This window comes from Macrotis lagotis, chromosome X (genome assembly GCF_037893015.1).
Source record: "Macrotis lagotis isolate mMagLag1 chromosome X, bilby.v1.9.chrom.fasta, whole genome shotgun sequence".
NCBI classification, from domain to species: Eukaryota; Metazoa; Chordata; class Mammalia; order Peramelemorphia; family Peramelidae; genus Macrotis; species Macrotis lagotis.
In genome coordinates, this window is record NC_133666.1 from 392,387,675 (window position 1) to 392,410,898 (window position 23,224).

Sequence of the window (23,224 nt, forward strand, 5' to 3'; positions counted from 1 at the left end):
TTATACCCCAAAAGAATTAGAATACATTATAAATTGCAAAATGGATGATTTTTATCATATTAAATTAAAAAAGTTTTTGCGCTAATAAAACCAATGCTGCCAAGATTAGAAGGAAAACAGAAAGCCAGGAAACAATTTTCACAGCTAGGGGTTTTGATAAAGGTCTCATTTCTAAAAATATATAGATAATTGAATCAAATTTATAAGGTTACAGGTCATTTCCCCAATTATAAATGGTCAAAGGACATGAATAAGAAAATATTATTAAAAATTAATTGGACAGTAATGCTAATCCTAAAGATTGAAAGCTATTGATTAATTTGAATTTTAAAAAGCCAAATTTGCCAGTATCAAATATGAAAAAGTTGAATAAAATGTATTAAAGCAATCAATAGGAACTATTTTGCCCAATTATATGCCAGAAAACTGATTAAATGAAATGGATGAATATTTACAAAAAATATAAATCTCCCAGATTAACAGAAGAGGAAATAGAATATTAAATAACCTTATCTTAGAAAAGGAAGTTGAACAAGTCATAAATGAACTCCCCAAGAAAAGAAATTCTTTGAACAGGTGGATTTTTTTTTTTTAGGTTTTTGCAAGGCAAATGGGGTTAAGTGGCTTGCCCAAGGCCACACAGCTAGGTAATTATTAAGTGTCTGAGGTCACACATTTGAACTCAGGTACTCCTGACTCCAAGGCCGGTGCTCTATCCATTGCGCCACCTAGCCGTCCCAGAACAGATGGATTTACATGTGAATTATACCAAAAATTTAAAGTACTATTAATTCCAGTGCTATGTAAACTATATGAAAATATAAAAGTAAAGAGTTCTATCAAATTACTTATATGGTAGAAATATTGTTTTGACACCTAAATCAGGGAGAGCAAAAACAAGAAGAAAAGACAAATTTCCTTTGAAATATTGATGTAGGGACAGCTAGGTGGCACAGTGGATAGAGCACCGGCCTTGGAGTCAGGAGTACCTGAGTTCAAATCCGACCTCAGACACTTATAATGGCCTAGCTGTGTGACCTTGGGTAAGTCACTTAACCCCATTGCCTTAAATAAAAATTTTTTAAAAATTTTAAAAAAATTAAAAGGAAATGTTGATGTAATTTTTTTTTTTTTTTTGCAGAGCATTGGGGTTAAGTGACTTGCTCAAGTTCACACAGGTGATTATTAAATGTCTGAGGCTGAATTTGAACTCAGGTCCTCCTAACTCCAGGGCTATCCACTGTGCCACCTTAGCTGCCTTGAAATAAAATACTAGAAAGGAAATATGTTAACAATATATTTAAAAAAATAAACTCTGACTGGATGAGAGTTATACCAAAAATGCAGAGCTGGTTCAGAATTAGTGTAATTGACCATATCAATAGCAAAAATAATTATCTAAATAAAAGCAGAAAAATCCTGTGACAAAATAAAACAATTAAAACTATTAGAAAATATAGGAAAATATAGGAGCTTTTCTTAAAATGATAAGTAATATCTCTCTAAAACCAAGAGCAAGCAGTGTCTGTAATGGGGATAAACTAGGATTCCTCTCAGTAAAATCAGGAGTGAAGCAAGGCTGTTCATTATCATCACTCTTTTTCATTGCTAGCTATAGCAATGAGAGAAGAATAGGCATATAATATAAATAGGCAATAAGGAAACAAAACCATTACCCTTTGCAGTTGATATAATGGTTTTCTTAGAGAACACTAGAGAATCAACCAAAAGTTTAGCTGAAGCAATTAACAACTTTAGCAGAATTGCAAGATATAAATAAACTCATCATTAATCAATATTTAATTTTCAAAAATCAGAAGAAAGAGATAGAGAATTTCCATTTAAAATAGCTACAGCTTGTGTAAAATACTTGAGAATCTACTTGCCAAGATAATCCCAGGAACTCTATGAATACAATTATAAAACTTTTCACACAAAGATCTAAACTACTAGGAAAGTATTGCTCAAAGGAAGGCAAAACCAATGGAATAAAAATGGCAGTTTTACCTAAATTTGTTTACTTATTCAATGCCATACCAGTCAAACTACCAAAGAATCATTTTGTAGATCCTGAAAAAAAAATAAGAGAATTTATCCTGGAAGATCAAAAATCAAGAATATTAAAAAAATCAAAAACAAAGAGAAAACATGAAGACAGGTGACCTAGTGGTACTGGGTAAGAAATAGAGTTGTAGATCAATGGAACACATTGGGTCCAATTATTATATAATGTATAGCATATGTATTATATAGTCCATTATTATTATTTAGTATTATAGAGTCCATATAGTCATTTAGTATTTGGAATTGGGACCTGGTTCAATCATTCTAGGTAAAAGTTTGGAACTTTGATCCAGTAATACCACTATTAGATCTGTATCTCAAAGAGATTAAAAAAAAACTCATGTATTAAAGTATATATGCCAGCTCTTTTTTGTACTGACAAAGAATTGTAAATTGAAGAAATGTTTATCATTTGGGGAATGCCTGAACAATTTGTGTTACATGATTGTGATGGAATACTATTGTGCTATAAGAAATGAGCAAACTGGTTTCAGAAAAATTTGGGAAGACCTGTATGAACTGATGAAGAGTGTAATGAGAAGAATCAGGAGATCATTGTTCACAGTAATAGAAATAATGAGATCAACTGTGAAATACTTAGCTACTCTGACCAATACTATTGTCTGAGCACTTACAATGGATTCATGATGAAAAATACTATTATTCATATCTAAAGAGAAAACTTTTGAACCTTGAGTAAAAAAATAGAAGTATTATTTCACTTTTAAAATATTTTTTACTTTTTAAATATGACTAATATAGATATATATTTTGCATGATTTCACATATATAATTGATATATTGCTTTTTTCAGTGGTTGAGGCAGGGGCTAGATGGAAGGAGAGAATTTGGAACTCAAATTTTTTTAAAAAGTCAAAAATAGGGGCGGCTAGGTGGTGCAGTGGATAAAGCACCTGCCCTGGAGTCAGAAGTACCTGGGTTCAAATCTGGTCTCAGACACTTAATAATTACCTAGCTGTGTGGCCTTGGGCAAGCCACTTAACCCCATTTGCCTTGCAAAAAACCTAAAAAAAAAGTCAAAAATAAATAATAACAAATTTGGAAAATAAATCTTTGAACTTGGTCAAAAATCATAGAGTGCTAGAAGAAGCACCCTTATTTTCCCCCATTTGATTAAGTCTCTAAGACTTTCTTACCTTAAACTATAAAATTATGGGGTTGGGTTATGGAAAAAGAATATAGAAAATATAGTAATATCTTAAAATTTTAAGAATTCTTAGATGAAAAGGTAGTAAATCTGTAATTAAAGGATATTTTGGGGGTTAACTTTTGAAAAACCATATTCTTCAGTTGGATTAGTATTTTTGGTAATTTATAGTTTTTTTTTTTAACATATCTTTAATTATATACAGGAGAAGATGGCTGATCCTTGGCAAGAATGCATGGATTTTGCAATAACCCTAGCAAGAAAAGCTGGAGAGGTAATTTGAGTCACATATACATGGATGGGTACACAATATATATTGCTATTTTGAATGATACTTTTAAAAATATTTTTTGGGTTTTTTTTTTTTTTGCAAGGCAATGGGGTTAAATGATTTGCCCAAGGCCACACATCTAGGTAATTACTAAGTGTCCGAGGGCACATTTGAACTCAGGTCCTCCTGACTCCAAAGCCAGTGCTCTTATCCAGCTGCCCTGACTTTTAAAAATATTAATGAAACTCACTTTTCTTTGGGCTAAATATCACTTGAATTCTAAGAAATAAATGTTCTACTTCCTGGATTAAAAAAATACTGCTGCTATATATGAAAAGATGACAAAGTTGAGTCTAAAAAAGAACCCAATTTTAGATACTCGTGATTTATAATTATTGAAAAGAACTTGGATTAGATAATGTGACTTTCTAGTCTCTGCTTTTTCACTAATTAATCATGTGCCTTGGAAAATTACTCTTCTCTAGTTCTCAGTTTCATCAGCTATAAAATGAAGGAAGGGATCACCTCATCTTTAAGGTTCCTTCTGGTTGTAACCTTCCTTCCATGACCAATAAAGTCTAATTTTATGTGAATTTAAATTAAGGTCTGATTACTGTAGGTATGATTGAGAATTAGTTTAATGTTTCATGCAATTTGCATTTTTTCTTCTTTTAAGTTCATCTTTTTTTCCCCATGTATTTACTAAAAACAATCTCTTTAGATGATTCGGGAAGCTTTAAAAAATGAGATGGCTGTTATGATGAAGAGTTCTCCAGCAGATCTGGTTACAGCCACTGATCAAAAAGTTGAAAAAATGATGCTTTCAGCCATAAGGGAGAGGTTTCCTTCTCACAGGTATTTCTTCAATTTCAAGTATAGGAATGCAGAGTATAAATAATGTAGAAATATAAAGAGGTGGAGGCATTGGAACTTTTTTCTTTTGGTTGTAGGAGGAAACTATTGGTAAGGAAGTACCTTGTACCAATAAATTGGAAGCTACTTTGACATTTATACTCTTAGAGTGTTGCTTGGATTATTGAGTGATTAAATTACTGCCTAGGACCACACAACTAGTAAGTGGGAGAGGTGGGATTTGAATCCATGTCATATTGATGTGTAGGCCAGATTTCTATTTAATAGGCTGGTCACTTAGCATAGTACTCCCCCAACTCAAATTCAATTCACTTGCTTTTCATGACATCACCTTCCTGATGTCATGGCCTTCTTCAAAAATGAAGGACAAACATCACCACTGATGCTTGCTATCTTATTATTTGCAATGGAATATAATTTAGAATATGATAAGTCTGTCTATCTTTGACCCATGAAAAAATGTAGTTGATGGGGACAAATGGAGGCTTTTGGGGGGAGCAAGGGAGGATGAAAATGACAACTCAAATCCATTTTTCAGATTGATGCACCCAGGATAGAGAGAAAGTCAAAGCTATTAGGTAATAGGGAAATGAGTTTCAAATCATGGCAGGAAGACTTTCATGTTGCAGGTAGAAGGAATTGACTTTATGAGGTGGGGGAGAGAGGGGCAAATAACTGTTACCCTCATGCATGTGATTCAAGTCATGATTTCCTTAATTACTAATGTCTATTCTTAGCTGTGATCACAGCTTTTTTACATTAACAAAAACTGTACCCTTAGCTATCAATCAGCATACATTTATTAATACCTATTGTGTTCCTGTTAACTGTGTTCTGGGGATAGCAATTAGCAGAGGGAAACAAATCTAGGAGCAAGTGGGAAGAAGAGCTTTAAAAAAGGATCATAGAGTTAGAAGGAAACTTGAGACCAGAGGTGAAGTCATTTGCCCTGGATGATTTGGTCTCTAGATTTCTCAAACCACTTTGCCTGGTTCTTTGCATTGATTTAAGTCTCTCCCTTTTATTAAATGTTGATCTGATCATTACATCTTGGCCTTGTGTCACCACAAGGGAACCCTGTACCAGGTCTGCTCCAGGAAAAGTGAATGCTGCTGAATTAAACTGAGGTAGAAAAGGAAGGCTTATAAAAGAACTGAGATCCCCACTGACAGAAGTCTGACAATCATTAAGATAACTTCTTATCTTGATTAGGGGTAGGAAACCTTTTTTCTGCCAAGGACCAAACATTTAATTAATTCATCCCTAAAAAACTACTAGACTTATTGAATTTCGAGTTCCACTTGCAGTTTCCTTGGCAATTCCAGACCAATACGACCAAGGTTCCCCTACCCATTTTAGACAGATCCAAGTAGTACCTTGAGTGTTTGGTTTGATTTCTGGTTGCTTCTTGTCACTGTGCTGTTGATGTTCTTTATGTTTTTTCTTTATATCCAATGTATTTTTCAGCTCCTTTATCTTAACTTTGAATCTATATTGAGTCCTGCAGACTGTGTAGGAACTTGGACCAGCACAGAATAGGATCTGTGTTTTTGCACATCTTCCAGAAACAGAGAGCAAGAGCAGAGGAGAGTATGAGCAGGCAGAATGCTGAATATGGGGTTACAGGAACTGGGTTCAAAGACCTGGCTTTGCTACTATAATCTTGGCAAGTCATATCTTAGGCCTCCATTTATTAATTTGTAAAGTTAAGACATTCAGTTAGATGCCAATTCCAATTCTACATCTGTAATTCTAAGTTTGTAAGATTTTGTGAAAGTAGACTGCTGAGTTTGTGAAATGTGTTTAAGAAAACAAAAGTAAAGGGAACTTAGTAATATTTGATATTTTTATCCTTTAGTTTCATTGGTGAGGAATCAGTAGCTGCTGGGGAATATAGTGTCTTGACTGATAATCCCACATGGATAATTGATCCTATTGATGGAACTACTAACTTTGTTCATAGGTATGTATCATTCCAATAATTCTACTATCAAGTGGAAATTTTTTGGCCATGTTTCATGAGAATCAAATGAACTAATGAGTATAAAGGACTTTGTAAGTGTAGGTTCTATATAATATCATCTGTTTATTCATCATTGTTATTAATTTTTTGTATTGTATGCTTTGGGGATTTTGTTTTGGAATTCTAAAATTTTTAACATTTCAATATTTAGAAAAATCCTATTTAAACTTTTTATTAGAATGTTTAATATTGTTTTTAATAAATAATATTTTATTTTCTCAGTCAATTCTCAGTTAGCAATATAGTAATATATTATTCCTTCCTAGAATCAAATCAAAATTTAAATATGGAACAATATGTTCTCTAAAAGTTTCATTGTCTTTTGAGAGATTAGGGAATTAAAATGGGAAGAGGGTAGAGAGAATAGACAGGGAATAGGGAGCCAGTACAGTTCAGAAGGAAGAATCAATAGAAGAAGGGATTTTAGGGAAATATGACTCATTCTTATTAAATATTTGAAATCATTATCATATAATAAGATTATTATTACTAATGAGAATCAATTTTATTTTCCTTAAATGAGTAGTTTTTTTTTTGGCATGGGGGCAAGCACTTACACTGGGGTGAGCATTGGCTAAGGAATCAAAAAACCTGGGTTAAATCCTCTGACAGTGTCAATGTGAATTGAGCATGTAATTTAGCTTCCATGGGCCTTAGTTTCCTCATGTGTAAAATGAGAAGTTTACAATGGATCTCTGACCTTTGTCATTATCTCTTCTATTTTAGTTGTCTTGATTTCACATAAAGCTGTAAAAAAGCAAGCCTTAGACAAGGAGATTTTGGTTGTTCTTTCAGGCCCTAAATATATGAACAATGAATAACCTCAAAGGAAAATGTGTTTAGACTTATTTGTAATTCTTGTAATACCTGTGGCCAGGCATGTGCTGGAGCCTTCTTGAGCGCCAATTGCCATGTTTTCAGCATGAATATTCACACCTCAGAGATGTGCAAATGGAACAGATCTGGCCTTAAGTTTCATTGATAAACTTTAAAAGTTAATGAAGAAGGTAAATATTCAGATTAAACCTAAAAATGTGCCATACACATCCTCCACACCCCTCTGAGATGTAAAGATCTACCAGTGCGACTCTTCCAGTATCCTCCCATCTTCTCTGATGAACTTTTAGGAATGGTCTCAATACTTTTCATGTTTAATCCAATCCTAACTTTTAATGAATGCTTTTTTGTTTGTTTTCCTGATCTTGTCTTCCTTCTTCTGTTGCTTTCTATTGTTTAACTTTCCTTATAGAAGTTATCTACATGTAGTATTGTTGTGCTTTCATAATTGTGACTTTTTTTTGGCCTGGTCCTCTGATTTCATCAGTGCAAGGTTTTCTGGGATGGCAACTCTCTCTGGTGATACAAGTCAACAATTTCTCTGAAATTTAGTTTCAGAGAATCTCCTGGGAATATTGAAAGGTTAAATGCCTTGACCTTGGGCATATAGCTAGTAACAGAAAGAGGATTTGAACTCACTTCTTCCTCTCTCACAGAGATGACTATGAAGTGCTTAATCACCAGAAGTGGCATTTAATGTTTTTGCAAGGCAAATGGGGTTAAGTGGCTTCCCCAAGGCCACACAGCTAGGTAATTATTAAGTGTCTGAGACCGGATTTGAACCCAGGTACTCCTGACTCCAAGGCCAGTGCTTTATCCACTATGCCACCTAGCCACCCCTAAAGTTCAATGTTAAGCTAAACCTGAGTTATGTTAAATTCTTGGTATTAAGTAGCAGTATTGTGGCTTTGCTAGAAGATAAATAAGGGTTTTTTTTTGTATTGAGATGCAATATTACAAAAGAAACTAGTCATTTTGCCTTCTTAATAGTTCACAGAGATTCTGAAAAAAGATTTACTTGTAGTGGCAATGGATTTGTTGACTTGTTCAAGTCATGTCAACCAGCATTTATTATGTTCCTACTATAAGGTACTGTGCAAAGAAAGGCAAAAAAATAGTTCTTGTTTTCAAGGAGCTTACAAACTAATGAGCGAAACAACAAGCAAACATCTATCTACAAATATATAGAATAGATTAGGAAAATGCACCAAGAGTAAGGAAAACCAGAAAAGGCTTCTTGCAGAAGGTAGAACTTTAATTGAGTCCTGAAGGAAGCCAGGGGAAACCAAGGATGAATTCGTTTGAGGTAGGAAGGCTGTTGTAAATGGTTCAAGTGTGAGATGATGAAGGCCTGTTGCAACATGATGGCAGTGTCAGAAGAGAGAAAGTATTACACACAAAAGATGTTTCAAATGGTAAAGGCATTTATTAGTCCTTGAGGATTTCACAGGACAAGATTGGGCAACTGATGAGATACAGGATAAGAGAGTGAGGAGTTGAGGATGACATCTAGATTTTAAGTTGGTGAGACTGGGAAGATGGTGGAACCCTTGAAAATAGAGAAGCTGGGAAGAGGGGAAGATTTGGAAGGAAAGATTAGTTCAGTTTTGGACATGTAAAGTTCATGTCTATGAATAGACATGCATTTCATTTTTATTTATTTATTTTAGGTTTTTTGCAAGGCAAATGGGGTTAAGTGGCTTGCCCAAGGCCACACAGCTAGGTAATTATTAAGTGTCTGAGACCGGATTTGAACCCAGGTACTCCTGACTCCAAGGCCGGTGCTTTATCCACTACGCCACCTAGCCACCCCTAGACATCCATTTCAGAATGTCTAATAGACAGTTGGAGATGTGAACCTGGAAGTCAGTTGAAAGGTTAGAACTAGACTTAAAGATCTGAGAATCATCTGCACAGAGATAATAATTGAGTCCATTGGTACTGATGAGTTCATCAAGTGAAACAGTATATACAGAGAGAAAAGGGACAGACTTCATGTCTCCCTCATATACCATAAAAGAAAATGAAAGTAAACTTGGTACGTGATGTTCTTATCCTTTAGGTTCTTTGGTTAGGACTCCTAGCCTTATCAGATATATACTGAAGGTTCATGGGCTAGCTTCTGCTTCTTGCCTTTATAAAAAGCATACTTTCATATTATACTTTCTTTCACTAAGAAAAGCTTTTAATCTGTAGTTCCTTTAATGATATGATATCACTCACTGAATTGAGAATTGTCCTGATAACAAAAATATATTGCTAAGAGTATTAAAATTAATATTCTAAAAGAGAAGAAAGCTGAATTCTCATAATAAAGGAAAATAGTTAAGTAAAAATATCAGTATTTCACCAGTAGTCAATCAGTTAGCATTTATTAAGTCTTTATTGTGTGGCCAGCAAGGGTGCTAAATGATGAAGATACAAATACTTGAAGAATGAAATCCAGTCCCTACCCTCAAGGAGTTTACATTCTAATGGGGGAATAAACATAAAAGGGATCTTAAAGGAGGAGAGGAGAAGGGAGCCAAAGGTACTCTCAATCAGAGATAGAGACATTGGGGTGCAGGTATTTCTAGTGTGTGGATTCCAGGACTATAAGTAAGGCTTCTAATTGAAATACTGAGTTTTGTTACAAGTTCCACTTGACTCTATATATAATATTCCCTGGTTATTCTCTGCCTCTCTGCAATGAGGAGAGAGGTATTTTTTTTAATTAACTGTACTCCTAAACTAATTGTCAAATACTAGTTACTTTCTTTGAGAAGCTTACAATCTAATGGGAGAGACAACAAATATACAAAGTTATGTATGAGAGGGAAGACACTGGAATTAAGAGATATTATGGAAATCTTTTTATAGAAGGTAGAATTTTAACTGGTAAAGAAGGAAGATCAGTAGTGGGAGGGAAGGAAGGAAAGCATTCAAGGCCTAGGGTACAGTCAGAGAAGCCAGGAGATGGAATGTCTTTGTGCAAAACAGAGAGAGAGAGAGAGAGAGAGAGAGAGAGAGAGAGAGAGAAAGAGAAAGGAGAGAGAGATTTTAAACCAATACTATGTATGCTTTTATTTATCATTTCTTTCTCTGGAAGTGAATAGCATCTTCCTTCTTTGTAGTTTAATATAATATGTAGTCACAGTTAATTTTTTTGTTTTGTTTTTGCAAGGGATAAAGCAGGTAAAAAAAGTGGGTAAAAAAATAGAGTAAAGTGACTTGCCCCAGGTCACACAGCTAGGTGATTATTAAGTATCTGATGCTGAATTTGAACTCAGGTCCTCCTGACTACAAAGCTCTTGCCCTATCCACTGTGCCACCGTCACAATTATTTCTTCAAACAACCTTGCTCTTCCTGTACACAGTGTTTTCTTGGTTTTGTATGCTCTTTTCATTCTTCATTATTTCATTTAAATCTTTTCATGTTTTTCTAAAAATCAATCTACTAATCATTTCTTATAGCCCAGTAGTATTCCTTTCTAGTCATACCACAATTTGTTTAGCCATTTCCTAGTTGAGGGGTATCCTTCAGTTTCCAATTCTTTGCCACAACAAAGGGAGCTGCAATAAATATTTTAGAATATATAGATTCTTTTCTTTTTTCCCTGATCACTTTGGGAAATAGATCTTATAGTTGTATTGCTGGGTTAAAGGATATACACAGTTTTATAACTCTTTGTACCTAATTCCAAATAGCTCTTAAAAATGGTTGGATAAGTTCACAATTCTACCAATGGTGAATTAGTGTTTCAGTTTTTCCACATATCTCTTCCAACATTTGTCATTTTCCCCTTCTATCATTTTAACCAATCTGATAGATGGCAGATAATTTCTTAAAGTAGTTTTAATTTACATTTCTTTAATCAATAATTTTTATAAGACTATATATATTTTGTTTTTTTTTTGCAAGGCAATGGGGTTAAGTGGCTTGCCCAAGGCCACACAGCTAGGTAATTATTAAGTGTCTGAGGCCGAATTTGAACTCAGGTCCTCCTGACTCCATGGCTGGGGCTCTATCCACTGCACCACCTAGCCTCCCCTATATATAGTTTTGATTTCATCTTCCAAAAATTGTCTGTTCATATCTTTTGCCCATTTAATGATTGAAGAATGGCAGTGATTCATATTCTTAGAAATTTGGCAAAGTTCTCTATATATTTGAGATATGAGACCTTTATCTGAGAAACTGTCCTTAAAAATTTTCTCCCAGTTTTTACTTTCCTCCAACTCTTGGCTACATTCTTTTATTTGTACAAATCCTTTTTATTTTAATTTAATCAAAATTAACCATTTTGCTTCTCTGTCACTTGTTTATTCATAAACTCTCCTCTCCATAAGTCTAATAGATAATGTTCTATCAGTGACTCTTTTAAAATTTTTTTTGTTATTATGAACTTACAAACATGATTGTTTTTATATACAGAGAATCAGAAAAAGAGGATTGTATATATATATGAAGTTGTAAATTTCATTGTGTTTTAACAATTAACAAATTCAAGAGGCAGTTCCAAAATTGCACAGCTTATCTTTGTCTCCTACAATTTCTTTTATTCTCTTATGCAAACTTGAAATATATTTTACTGATATATTTCTTTTTTTTGGTAAATCACTATCACTCTGCCTTTTTTTTAACCTCAAAATCTAATCGCTCTCCTTTGTGTTAGATAAGTGTAGTCAGTTAAAAGGAATCTGCACATCAGACATATCTGATAAATGTAAATTTCATTTTTTACTTTCAGTTTTGTATTCATCTTGGAGACACTTGGAAAGAATTAGATAGTCCTGAGAAGCAGATAAGAAGAAATTAACTTTTTTGAATTAAATCAAAGTAGATTAAGTAGATTAAGACTTTTTTTGGAAAAAGTATATGTTCCCAGATTTCATTAAGTCATTTTGAAATATAGCTAAAAGATGATTGATAAACATTGTATCATATTGTAATTTTTCTTTTGTAAAAAAAGCCCATAATATTTTGTCTTTTTTCTGTATTATTTGAAGCTATCAATATAGAGTTGTACATGCAGTATTGCAAAAACCAATCTTTATTTATTTGGAATACTTGTTATCTTTATTTTTTTTTTTAAAGATTTCCATTTGTAGCTGTTTCCATTGGCTTTGTTGTGGAAAAAAAGGTATGTTGGTGTTTTAAATTTATAGGCATTGAAATTTGTCTTGAATTATGGGTTATTTTCTTGGGAAAAGAATTCTGAGTTTTACTACAATTAATTTAGGCTAATATATATGTATGAGAAAAATAATGCTAACTTCTTAGTATTTTAATGAAAATCATTGTTAATTATGTTTCATATCTTTACAGTGGTGAAGAAAATAAGAATTAGTCTTGAAATATTTTAATAAACTCTGAGAGAAATGTATGAACTTGCTTAATCCAAACCAGTTTATTTGATTTTGTAAATGAGAAATTTTTAAACAAAGATTAAAAGAAAATGACGTCAGAAGTCATTTTGATAGCATTTCCTGACAAGGGAATATTTTGCAACATCAGTATTAACCTTTTAACTTTTACTTAGGCCTTTGTCACCAGATTAATCTGTAGATAGTTGTTGGTTTACAACCTATTACCTACAAAGTACAAGGGGCATACAATGAGCCCTTACCAGGAATTTACTTTAAGCGAGAAGATAATGCATATAAACAATGCATATAAAGCAAAATGTAATAAAATAGGAATGAGAGAGGATAGATACAAGAAATCAATTGGAGAAGTAGTAATCTAGGATAATTAAAGAAGAGGTTATTGAGGAGATACTATTTGAATTGTATAGAATTTGAATAGCTAGAAATGGAGAACAGATTTTGGGGTACAGAATAGAGACCAGGAATAAGGGTATAAAGGTGGGAAAATAAAAGGTATATTCACAGGATGGGACTACTAGAACAATTTGACAAGAATGGAGGGTTTGTATAGAGGACTAATGAGAGTAAAATAAGACAAGGTAAGGAGAAAAGCCTTGAGAGGTTGAAAAGATCTTAGAGGTCATCTAGTCCGATTCAGTTTATAGATAAAGAAACAGAGATGTTATGTGGTTTAGTACTTGAAAGAACTAAGATTGTTTTACAATGTGTCTATCATACTACTTGGTTTAGCTTGGGACCTTATTAGAAAGAGTCTTGAGTGCCAAGTTAAGGAGTCTGGAATTTACATTCTGGGGATGGGAAACTGTTAAGAGATTGTTGAACAAGGAAGCAACATATGCAACTTAATATTTTAGGAAGATCATTTTGGGGGCAGTAAATAGCATAGATTGGAGAGGTGATCCCTTATCAATCCGTGCAAAGATTATTACAGATTATTACTTTTGGGTCCTCTTTCATTTATCTTAGTTCCTCAGATTGACTGGAAACTAATAACAATGGATACTGCCTTAGATTTCCTTTTTATTCTCCTCTTAGCCTAGTATTTATTAAACTCCTACTATCTACTAGGTATTGTGCTAATTTCTGGGGGTGGGGTTGAGGGGTGGGGAAGAGGAGAGACTTAAAAAAAGTCCTTGCTCTAAAGGAGCTTTCGTTCTAATAAGTGAGATCACTTACAGATAGTAGGCTCTCAATGAATATAACTGATTGATAAATAATAATTAAAGACCATTGGAATTCCTTTAAATCATGGCCATCTCTTAGATGATAATGATTGGTTTAGGTAGGAAGTCTGAAGGAAGCTTTGGAAAATTTCTATAACTAGTAATAAGCCAGGGAGCTTGATATATAGAAGAAATGAATGTGTAGGGCCTACCTTCCAGTTTGGAATCACAGATAAGAGACCACCTCCCCTCCTAAACTTCTTACTTTATAGGAAGTCAAAGAATAGAAAGAAAATGAGGGAAGGAAGTAGTTTCAGAAGAAGGCCCTCCTTAAAATCATATTACTCTTAATTTTTTACATTTTTATTATATTAGAATATTATATATAGTCTTCAAAAACCACTAAGAGAATCATTTTAGCATCTGTAGTTAAAGTATTAACAAAATAAAAGTATTTCACAGAAGTCAATGGTTTATAGTACAACTGAAATGAGGCATTTATGGGTTTTAAACAATACATTCATTTTAAAGAATAAACATTTAATGCAATTAACATTTTGGTAAAATTAATTTTATGGTAAGTGTTAAGAGCAACCCCTACAGTATATGAATACTAGAAAGGTACTTTGTAGTAGATACCATTTAGGATGGTAAGGCATTAATGACATGGGTTTTATAATCATTTTTACTAAATTGACAATCATCATATACTATTAAGCACTTTATTTAAAAAGGAGCTGTTATAAATAACTTATAACTATCCAGGGATTAAAATAATTTTTTATTAATTAACTTTTTTGCAGAAACAAAAACTTTTCCCTAGCTGAAAAAAACCCCAGATGGCAACAATGTCTAGTCTTGTTTTGTTTTGTTGATTTTTGCAAGGCATAGGGTTTAAGTGACTTGCCCAAGGTCACATAGCTAGGAAATTATTAAGTGTCTGAGACCAAATATGAACTCAGATCCTCCTGACTCCAGGGCTGGTGCTCTGTCCACTGTGCCACCCAGCTGCCTCACACAATATCGAGTTTTCTATGCAATTCGAAAGGCTTTCTCCTCCCTTTTGAGTCAGCCATTGATTAAATTGCAATCTGATCAATATGCTCACTTCATACCACTCTCTAATAATATGTTTTCCCTACCCTGGTCACTATACTGATGAGCACAGGGGAGTGTATAGTAATATAATAATAATGCTTGTCCTTCATCAGGGAGGTGATGCCATGACAAGCATATGAATTGGATTTGAGAGAGGGGATGCTGTGCTAAAGTACCAGTCTCCCTTTCTCCTCCAGAGCCATCTGGATCCAGTGGCCAGATAAGTATTAAGATAACTGGAGATGGCCCTAGATGTGAGGCAATCAGGGTTAAGTGACTTGCCCAAGGTTACACAGCTCGTGAAAGTCAAGTATGTCTGAGGCTGGATTCCAACACCTGTCCTCCTGACTTCAAGACCAGTGCTCAATCCACTGTGCCATCTATGTGCCCATACAGGAAGCTAAGCTGGGTCGGGCCTGGTTACTTGGATGGGAGACTGCCTGGGAATACCCAGTGCTATAGACAGTAATATGTATGGACTTCATTAAGCAAGCACACTTGCAGAGGACTAGGACCCTAGGTCAACCCTTAACTAGTTGGAGCTAGTTTTTGATGTCCCTCTGGGTAAGGAGGCTTAATGTTGGGTGAGGGGACTTCACTCACCTCAGTGTTGGGTCAGGGTCATTTCTTTTGTCTTACATTGATATTCCTAGTAGCCACAGGCAGACCCACAGTTTTTGTATTGTGTGTGTGTGTGTGTGTGTGTGTGTGTCAAATGGGGGTAAGAAGTTAATATTTGAGGATACACACACACACACACACACACACACACACACACATATATGTATATACACTTTTTTTAAACTAATAATCTCCTCTTACATTCTGTGGAAGCCAAATGCCTACATTCATCATAGGGGCTAACATCATTCACCCTTTATTAAACTTTTGTATATGAAAAAAGTTAACCCAAATTTTTATTCTTTAGCTAACTATTACCATATCTAAATGTTAGAATCAGATTTACCTTTCATTTTATTACTTTTGAAATCAATTTAACTGCTTAGTTTAGCCAAAATAGCATTTTAATCATAAACTGAAATATGAGAACATTTTGTGTGTTTAAAAGTCAACCAGTTCATAATCATCTTCACAATTTCTTTGAAATGATCCCTTTAAAAGTTAAAATTGAACTTTTACCACAGTAATTTCTTCAGAAAAATAATATGCACATTTTAAGTCAAAATGGTGATACAATATATGACATATAGTTTCAACATATAAAGTGTGATGATGGTCTTCCTCAAGTATTAACTTCTTACCCCATATGATCTTCTAGTACATAGATAAAGAATGGTCAAATCTTTCTTTACAAGGTACAAGGAATACTCAAGCTAATGAATTTTAGACACATGTGTTTTTAAAAGACTGCAGAAGGAAAGAGCATCCTGTTCCAACAAGAGGACACATCATGAGAGGGCACTTTCCAGGAAATTGGAAGAAATTTTGGAATAGGCTGGAAGTTTTAATTTTATTTTCCTGACTGGGCCTAAATGACCTTAAGTCTTTTCAAACTCAATCTTGTCTAGAAATCTACACTTTAAATATCCAGCAATTAAGTAATTTAACCAGATTATATTATTTAAGTAAACACGTAGCAGCATGGAATGGCAGCATGGAGAAGTGGATAAAGTGTACTGGGGTTGGAGTAAGAAAGGCCTAAGTTAAAAATCTTTCCTTCAACATTCTGCTTGTGTGACTCTGGGGAAGTCATTTAACCTTTTGTTCTTGATTAGTAGGAGTAGTTTTCCTTTCTTTTACATTTATACACACTTTGTGTGTGTGTGTGTGTGTGTGTGTGTGTGTGTGTGTGTGTGTGTGTGTGTATACACACATAAAATTTTGTTAAATATTTCCTAATTAATGTCAATTTTTTTTAACATTTGAAAAATTTTGAGTTCCAAATTTTCTTTATTCCCTGTCCCCCCTCCCCCTTGAGAAGGCAATTATATTAGTCATGTTGGAAAAAAACCGACAAAAAAATAAAACAAGAAAAAGTTTTAAAAATCTGCAGGAATTTTCTATAATAAAATCACTTATCAGATCACCAAAATAATTATATGTATTTATACTCTCTTGCAGCTGAAATTTCTTTAAAAATAATAACACACAAAGTTCATTGCTACATTTTACATTTGTTTCTCTTCTGTAGATAGTATTTGGAGTTGTATACAGTTGTATAGAAGATAAAATGTATACTGGTCGTAAAGGAAAAGGGGCTTTTTGTAATGATCAAAAACTTCAGGTGTCAGGACAAGAAGGTAAGTTCATTAAGTAATTTTTGGTGTTAGAAAGAAAATAGATGTTTATGAGTTATTTAGAAGGTTTTGAATTACTTTTATTATATTTTGAATTTTCCAAATGATACAATCCAATAAACAGTGTAACTATATACAAGGATTTGATATGAACTAGGAATAAAAAAATGAAAGTGACATGAACCCTGTCCACAAGAAATATTCAAGTAAATGCAGAGTAAAATGTAATAAGGGTAAAACAAAGATCTAGTATTGTAAAAAACTTAAAAAGGAAAAATTATTTTCAGTTAGTAAAATCAGGGAAGGCTAATTCAACAGGCATTTATTTATTTAGGAACCTTTTATATATATCAGCCATTAGACATAGTGCTGGGGGATACAAAGATAAGAATGAAAAGATATGATGGTACCAGAATTGGGCTTTGAAGGATTAGAAAGATTCTAGCCAAAGGCTACCAAAGATTTGGGGAGGTACATTGTATTCATCAACAATGAACTGTATATGGGGCAGCTAGGTGGTGCAGTGGATAGAGCACCTGCCCTGGAGTCAGGTGGACCTGAGTTCAAATTCAGATTCAAACACTTAATAATTAGCTGTGTGACCTTGAGCAAGTCACTTAACCCTATTTATTGCCTTGCAAAAAACAAAAAACAAAAATCCCCAAAGCAATGAACCATATGAATGTGTACAAGGGGATACTATGATACAAGATTTTTGATTTCCTTCCAGTGTTTTGGTATTTTTTCCTTTTCCTATTTCTAGTTATGGCTCAGCTTTTAATACCCATCATGGAAAGAGACAAAGCAAATATGATTTGGAATTGCCCCAGCCTGTGCAACTCAACAACAGTACAATGGAAAAACATTGGATTTGAAGTCCAAATCCTCGCTCTGTAGTTTACTTCTTGTGTGACCTTGGACAAACTACTTTATTTCTCTGGACCTCAGTTTTCTCATCTATAAAACATTGACATTGGACTAGATGAATCCCAAAGGTTCCTAACAGCTTAAAACTAGCATTGGGATAACTAGTACTGATGAAGTGGCAAGTTGTCAGGCATCCATGATTTTGTATTGATTTCAGTGAGTTATTCCAAGATCAGAAAGCTTCTTCCTATGTCAACTACAAAAATAGTAGGAGTTATGAGGGTTTAAGATGCTTGTAATTATTATTTGGTTGATGCTTGCCTGGGGTTCAAGAAAATCCTAGATAATCCCGAGTCCTGCCTGTTGGATGGATATTCTGATTGTTAATTTGAGCAAGCATAACCTTGCATGACATTTTTTTAGCTAACTTTAGTAACTTTAGGAAAGTAAACTTATTTCTGCAGAACTAATTTCCAAATTCTCATTATTTAGAGCATTCTAGTTAGATATATTATTATTGTGTAAAAGGAGTTATCATTCTAGCTTTTATAGCCCATGATATTCCATAAGGTAATGAATGACCTATACAATGTTGATAAGTCTTCTGTTGTTAAAAGCAAAAGTTTGTGGGTTGAAATGTAGACATGTTTGATGGAAAAAAGTATAGAGGAATTTAGGTCATGATTTAGTTTGAATTGTAAATCAAAAATTGTGTTTTGTTCCAAATTCAAGATAATGAAATTTCAAGTTTCTAATGTTAATCCATTTTTCTTCCTTTTAGATATTACTAAATCACTTTTGGTGACAGAATTAGGATCTAGCCGAGAACCAGAAATTGTAAAAATTGTCCTTTCAAATATGGAGAGACTTCTTTGTATTCCTATTCATGGGTAAGCTATTCTCATCTTCTATTGAAAGCTTCAGCTTCAGAGAATTTTGATATTTTAGAGTAAAAATGAATTTTTTCCAGAAATTGTAGATCTCAATATAGAAAAAGTTAAAATGTGGTTTCATTCTTATTCATTCATCTTAAAGTGTTTATGTAGAGAAAATGCTTAAAACTTAATATTTAAGGGGGCAGCTAGCGGTTCAGTGAATAGAGCACTGACCCTGGAGTCAGGAGGACCTGAGTTCAAATCCTGCCTCAGACATTTAATAATTACCTAGCTGTGTGGTCTTGGGCAAGTCACTTAACCCCATTGCCTTGCAGAAAACCTAAACCCCCCCCAAACCCTAATTTTTGAAGTTTCAGAATTTTTCCTTGAATATTTTGCAGACAGAAGGTTTAAAAAAATTTTTAAGTAAATTTTGCCTTTTTTTTAGACTTTGGGGCTCTCAAAATTTAATAGTAATAATAATGATAATGATGATAAGATGATGATGATGATGATAATAATAATGTGCCTTTAGGAAAACCAGCTATTTCATTCATTATGGTTTCTGACAACTTCTTTAGAGTTGATTCCAATTTTGTAATCTTACCAGATTTTAGATTATAGAAGGGAGCTTTGATTGGGTAGCTAGGTGGTGAGGTGGATAGAGCACCAGCCCTGGAGTCAGAAGGACTGAGTTCAAAATAGGTCTCAGATACTTAATTACCTAGCTGTGTGACCTTGGGCATGGCACTTTACCCTATTGCCTTTCAAAAAACAACAAAAAATTGAAGGAAGCTTTTGAGGTCCTCTAGTCCTTCCTTGAATTCAATCTGCATGTTTGTTTTAAATGGAGAATCTGTTTTTACAATTACATAGTAGTTGTTTACTTTTACAAAGATTATACCACATGATTACATATTCATTTGGAGAAAATTTACTTTGAGGTATTGCAAGAAACTCAGGGGAAGCTGTAAATCTTGATTTTTAGGTCACTGAATGGATGTTAGAATTATTAATAAGGTAACTAAAGAGAAAATAGGACAACTGTTCAGTTTTAGAGCTTGAATTTGTTTAAAAATATATTACTTCCCTACATAGTATATGGCAAAGTGGCATTCTCGACTCTACTCCTTTGGTGTAGCAGGCTTTTGGGGGAGTATTTAGAATTAGAGAATCTCAACAATTGAAAGGAAAAAACTTATGAGACCATTAGGTTCAACCCACATCTGAAAAAAAAATTCCCTCTCCAATATACCTGATAATTGGTCATCCAAGAAACTGTCCAGTGACGGTAATGAACTAGAATTTATTTAACTTAAAGATTTGTAAAGCTCTTTACATGTGTTATCTCCAGGCAGTTATACTAATTTAATAGCTCTAGTTGTTAAAATGCTTTTTCCTTATCCTCTGCAACTAGTTACATGCTACTGGTTCTATCATTTTGAGTAACAAGTCTAATCTCATTGTAGAGGTCTTTCAGACACTTGAAGATAGGTATCATGTCTTCCTTTTCTTGTCTCCAATTTAAGCTTATTCTTTTCTTCAAATGATTTTTCACTGACATAGCCTTGAGGTCCTTCACCATCCTGGTCACTCTTCTTTGAAACTTCCCTGTTTGTTAGCATTCTAAGCAGCTAATGTCACAGTGCATGGAGTACTGGGCCTGGAGCCAGGAAGATTGCTTCAAATCCAACCTTAGACACTTCACTAGCTGTGTATTATTGGGCAAGTCACTTAATCTGTTTGTCTCAGTTTTCTCTCAACTCTTAAAATGGGAATAATAATAGCACCTACCTCCCATGGTTGTGGTCAGGATTAAATGAGGTAATATTTATAAAATATTTGTAAAGTAAAAAAATATTTGTAATATAATGCCTGGCAGATAGTAGGCACTATGTAAATGTAAGCTATTGTAAGCTAGCTAGCTTCAACTAGCTAGCTTCCTAAGGTATGGCACCAAGAATTGAAAGCAGTACTACATATGTCCTTTGATAAAGACAGAATACAGTAGGGCCATCTGTCATATCCCTCTTTCTGGCCACACTTGTCTCCCCCAGTGCTGACTTAGAACATTCTGTTTTATCAGACTGTTGATGTTTTGAGTTTTCAGTTTATAAAAAACTCCAGATCTTTTTCATTTTTATGACTATTTAGCCACAGCCTATGTAATTGCTTTTATGGTTTTTTAATTCAACTATAAGATTTTAAAAATGTATCACTTAGATTTGACCCAATGCTCTAGTCTCTTAAGAACTTTTGAGGACTTGATTTTAATGTCAAATATAGTATCAGATATATCATCTAAAATTTCTAAGTAGTTATTTATGTCTTTATCCAAGTCATTATTTAAAATGTTAAAAACCGCTGAACCAACCACAGATTTCAAAGGCATTCTACTGGAGATCTCCTCATAAAAGCCTGAAGAGATATTTTCACTTGGCTATTCAATCAGTTCCAAATAGATCTAATTATACTGTTATCTAGTCCATATGTCTTTTTCTTATTCAAAAGAGTGGATAAGAGTCGATCAATTGCTTGGCTAAAACCTAGGCAAAATTTTATTTCATATTTTCCTCATCTAACAGTCTTATAATAACCCTGTTAAAAACCAAAATGAAGTTATTTTTGTGTGACTTATTATTTGTGGATGAATCCCTTTCTAAAAGGTAACTAACTATCCACAGATACCCAGTATTTGGGAATTTGGAAAAAACTCTGTGTTCATCTAGTAGCCAAGTTGACATTTCTTTTTGGGCAGAACACTTGTGGATAAGGGTGTGATATCTTATGTTGATAGAGGAAAGGAGAAAGAGAGGAAGAGAGGGAGGGAGGGAGGGAGGGAGACAGAGAGAGAGAGAGAGAGAGAGAGAGAGAGAGAGAGAGAGAGGAGAGAGAGAGAATGAATGAATTTTGATCACTCAAACATCCCAAGATACCCTGAGGTTTTTAGCCTAAATTTCTTTTTTTTAAGGTCCATGCCTTAAACTCAAATCACTCTGGCTCTCACTCTTATGTAGTGGCCATTGGCCCCAGGCCAAAGCTTCATTTGGTCATTATTTTTGCTCTGATGGATCTGATTGAGTATAAATACTAATTGTTTCTGTTTTGGCCAGAAACCCTGAGTTTTCCCCTCCTAGATTGATTTTTTACTGATCTATTAAAGACCTTAGCTTAAAAAGATGAAGGTCTCCCACTGCATCCAGAGTTTTCTCCAATTGTCTTTATCTCTGTCTGACCACTGGACCAAGATGACTTTGGAGGAGAAAATGATGTGGGTGACTTTTTACAACCCTTCTTCACTTAAATACAATTCACATGTATGTCATCGTATAGGGCCAATTGAAGAAACTTAAAAATGAGTTTTAAAGATGTTTTTAGAAAATATTTTTAGCATAATTTAGTTTTGAGTTTGAATGTGATAAATTCATGAAAAGTATCCTGACCCACATGTATTTAGGGACCAAAAGATTTAAGTATTGCAGTGGTTTAGCAGAAACTAAGGGAGATGGGGCACTGGCCCTGGAGTCAGGATTACCTGAGTTCAATTCTGGCCTCAGACCCTTAATAATTACCTAACTATGTGACCTTGGGCAAGTCACTTAACCCCATTGCCTTACAAAAACCAAAATAAAAAGGAAGCTAAGGGAGAGAAAGATAAAAATAGTTAGAAGTCACTGCTGAATCAAATGCACCAGGATAAGCAGTAAGGAAAGGTTTAGGAGCTCAACAGACTACCTGGAGCCCAAGAGAGGGTTAACTACACAAAGGAAGAGGAGCAATTTAACTGACTTGAGGGTGAGTTTTTAAAGGATTCTTAGGTAAATGGGGGGAGGGGAAGGTAGTTCAGAGTGAAGAGATAAAGAGGAATCTGTGGAAGAGAGTCAATAGACTAATCCTTTCAGATTAGGACAGGAATCCATTGTTTTGTTGATAGGATTACCAGTAGTTCTTGCCTGGCAAAGGCAAGATACTTTATTCATTGACCTCATCTCAATAACTTAAACAAAGGGGTGAGGATAGGGAAGTATATTGCCTTGAGTAATGTTAGAATATAAGCTCCATGCTCAATGCAGAGGGAATAGATTGATTATAAAGCATATTTCTTTGTTCATTATTTCCTCTACTATAGTAGCATCACCTTCCTGATGTTTGAGAATGAAGGACAAAGAATAGCAACAATAGTTATGGAGCCCAAAACAATCCCTACCATACCATACCTGACAAGATACACACACACACACACACACACACACACACACACACACACACACACACAGACGTATATATTCTCTAAAGTGGGGCAACTCTCTTATTTCTTGAAGCAATCCATCCTGCCTTCTAAGCAGTTATTATTTGG

General features: G+C 34.1%; 1 protein-coding gene across 4 annotated transcripts in view; it reads left to right on the forward strand.

Moving 5' to 3' along the window:
- Positions 1 to 23,224, forward strand: part of IMPA1 (inositol monophosphatase 1) — a 50,822-nt gene that overhangs the window by 15,411 nt on the left and 12,187 nt on the right. For all 4 annotated transcript variants that reach the window (XM_074208192.1, XM_074208191.1, XM_074208194.1 and 1 more), the window contains 6 exons: positions 3,438 to 3,506; positions 4,225 to 4,358; positions 6,235 to 6,339; positions 12,314 to 12,359; positions 17,020 to 17,128; positions 18,774 to 18,882. In XM_074208192.1, the coding sequence (XP_074064293.1) occupies positions 3,444 to 3,506; positions 4,225 to 4,358; positions 6,235 to 6,339; positions 12,314 to 12,359; positions 17,020 to 17,128; positions 18,774 to 18,882 (566 nt within the window). In that variant the 5' untranslated portion in view covers positions 3,438 to 3,443. The remainder of the gene's footprint in view (positions 1 to 3,437; positions 3,507 to 4,224; positions 4,359 to 6,234; positions 6,340 to 12,313; positions 12,360 to 17,019; positions 17,129 to 18,773; positions 18,883 to 23,224) is intronic.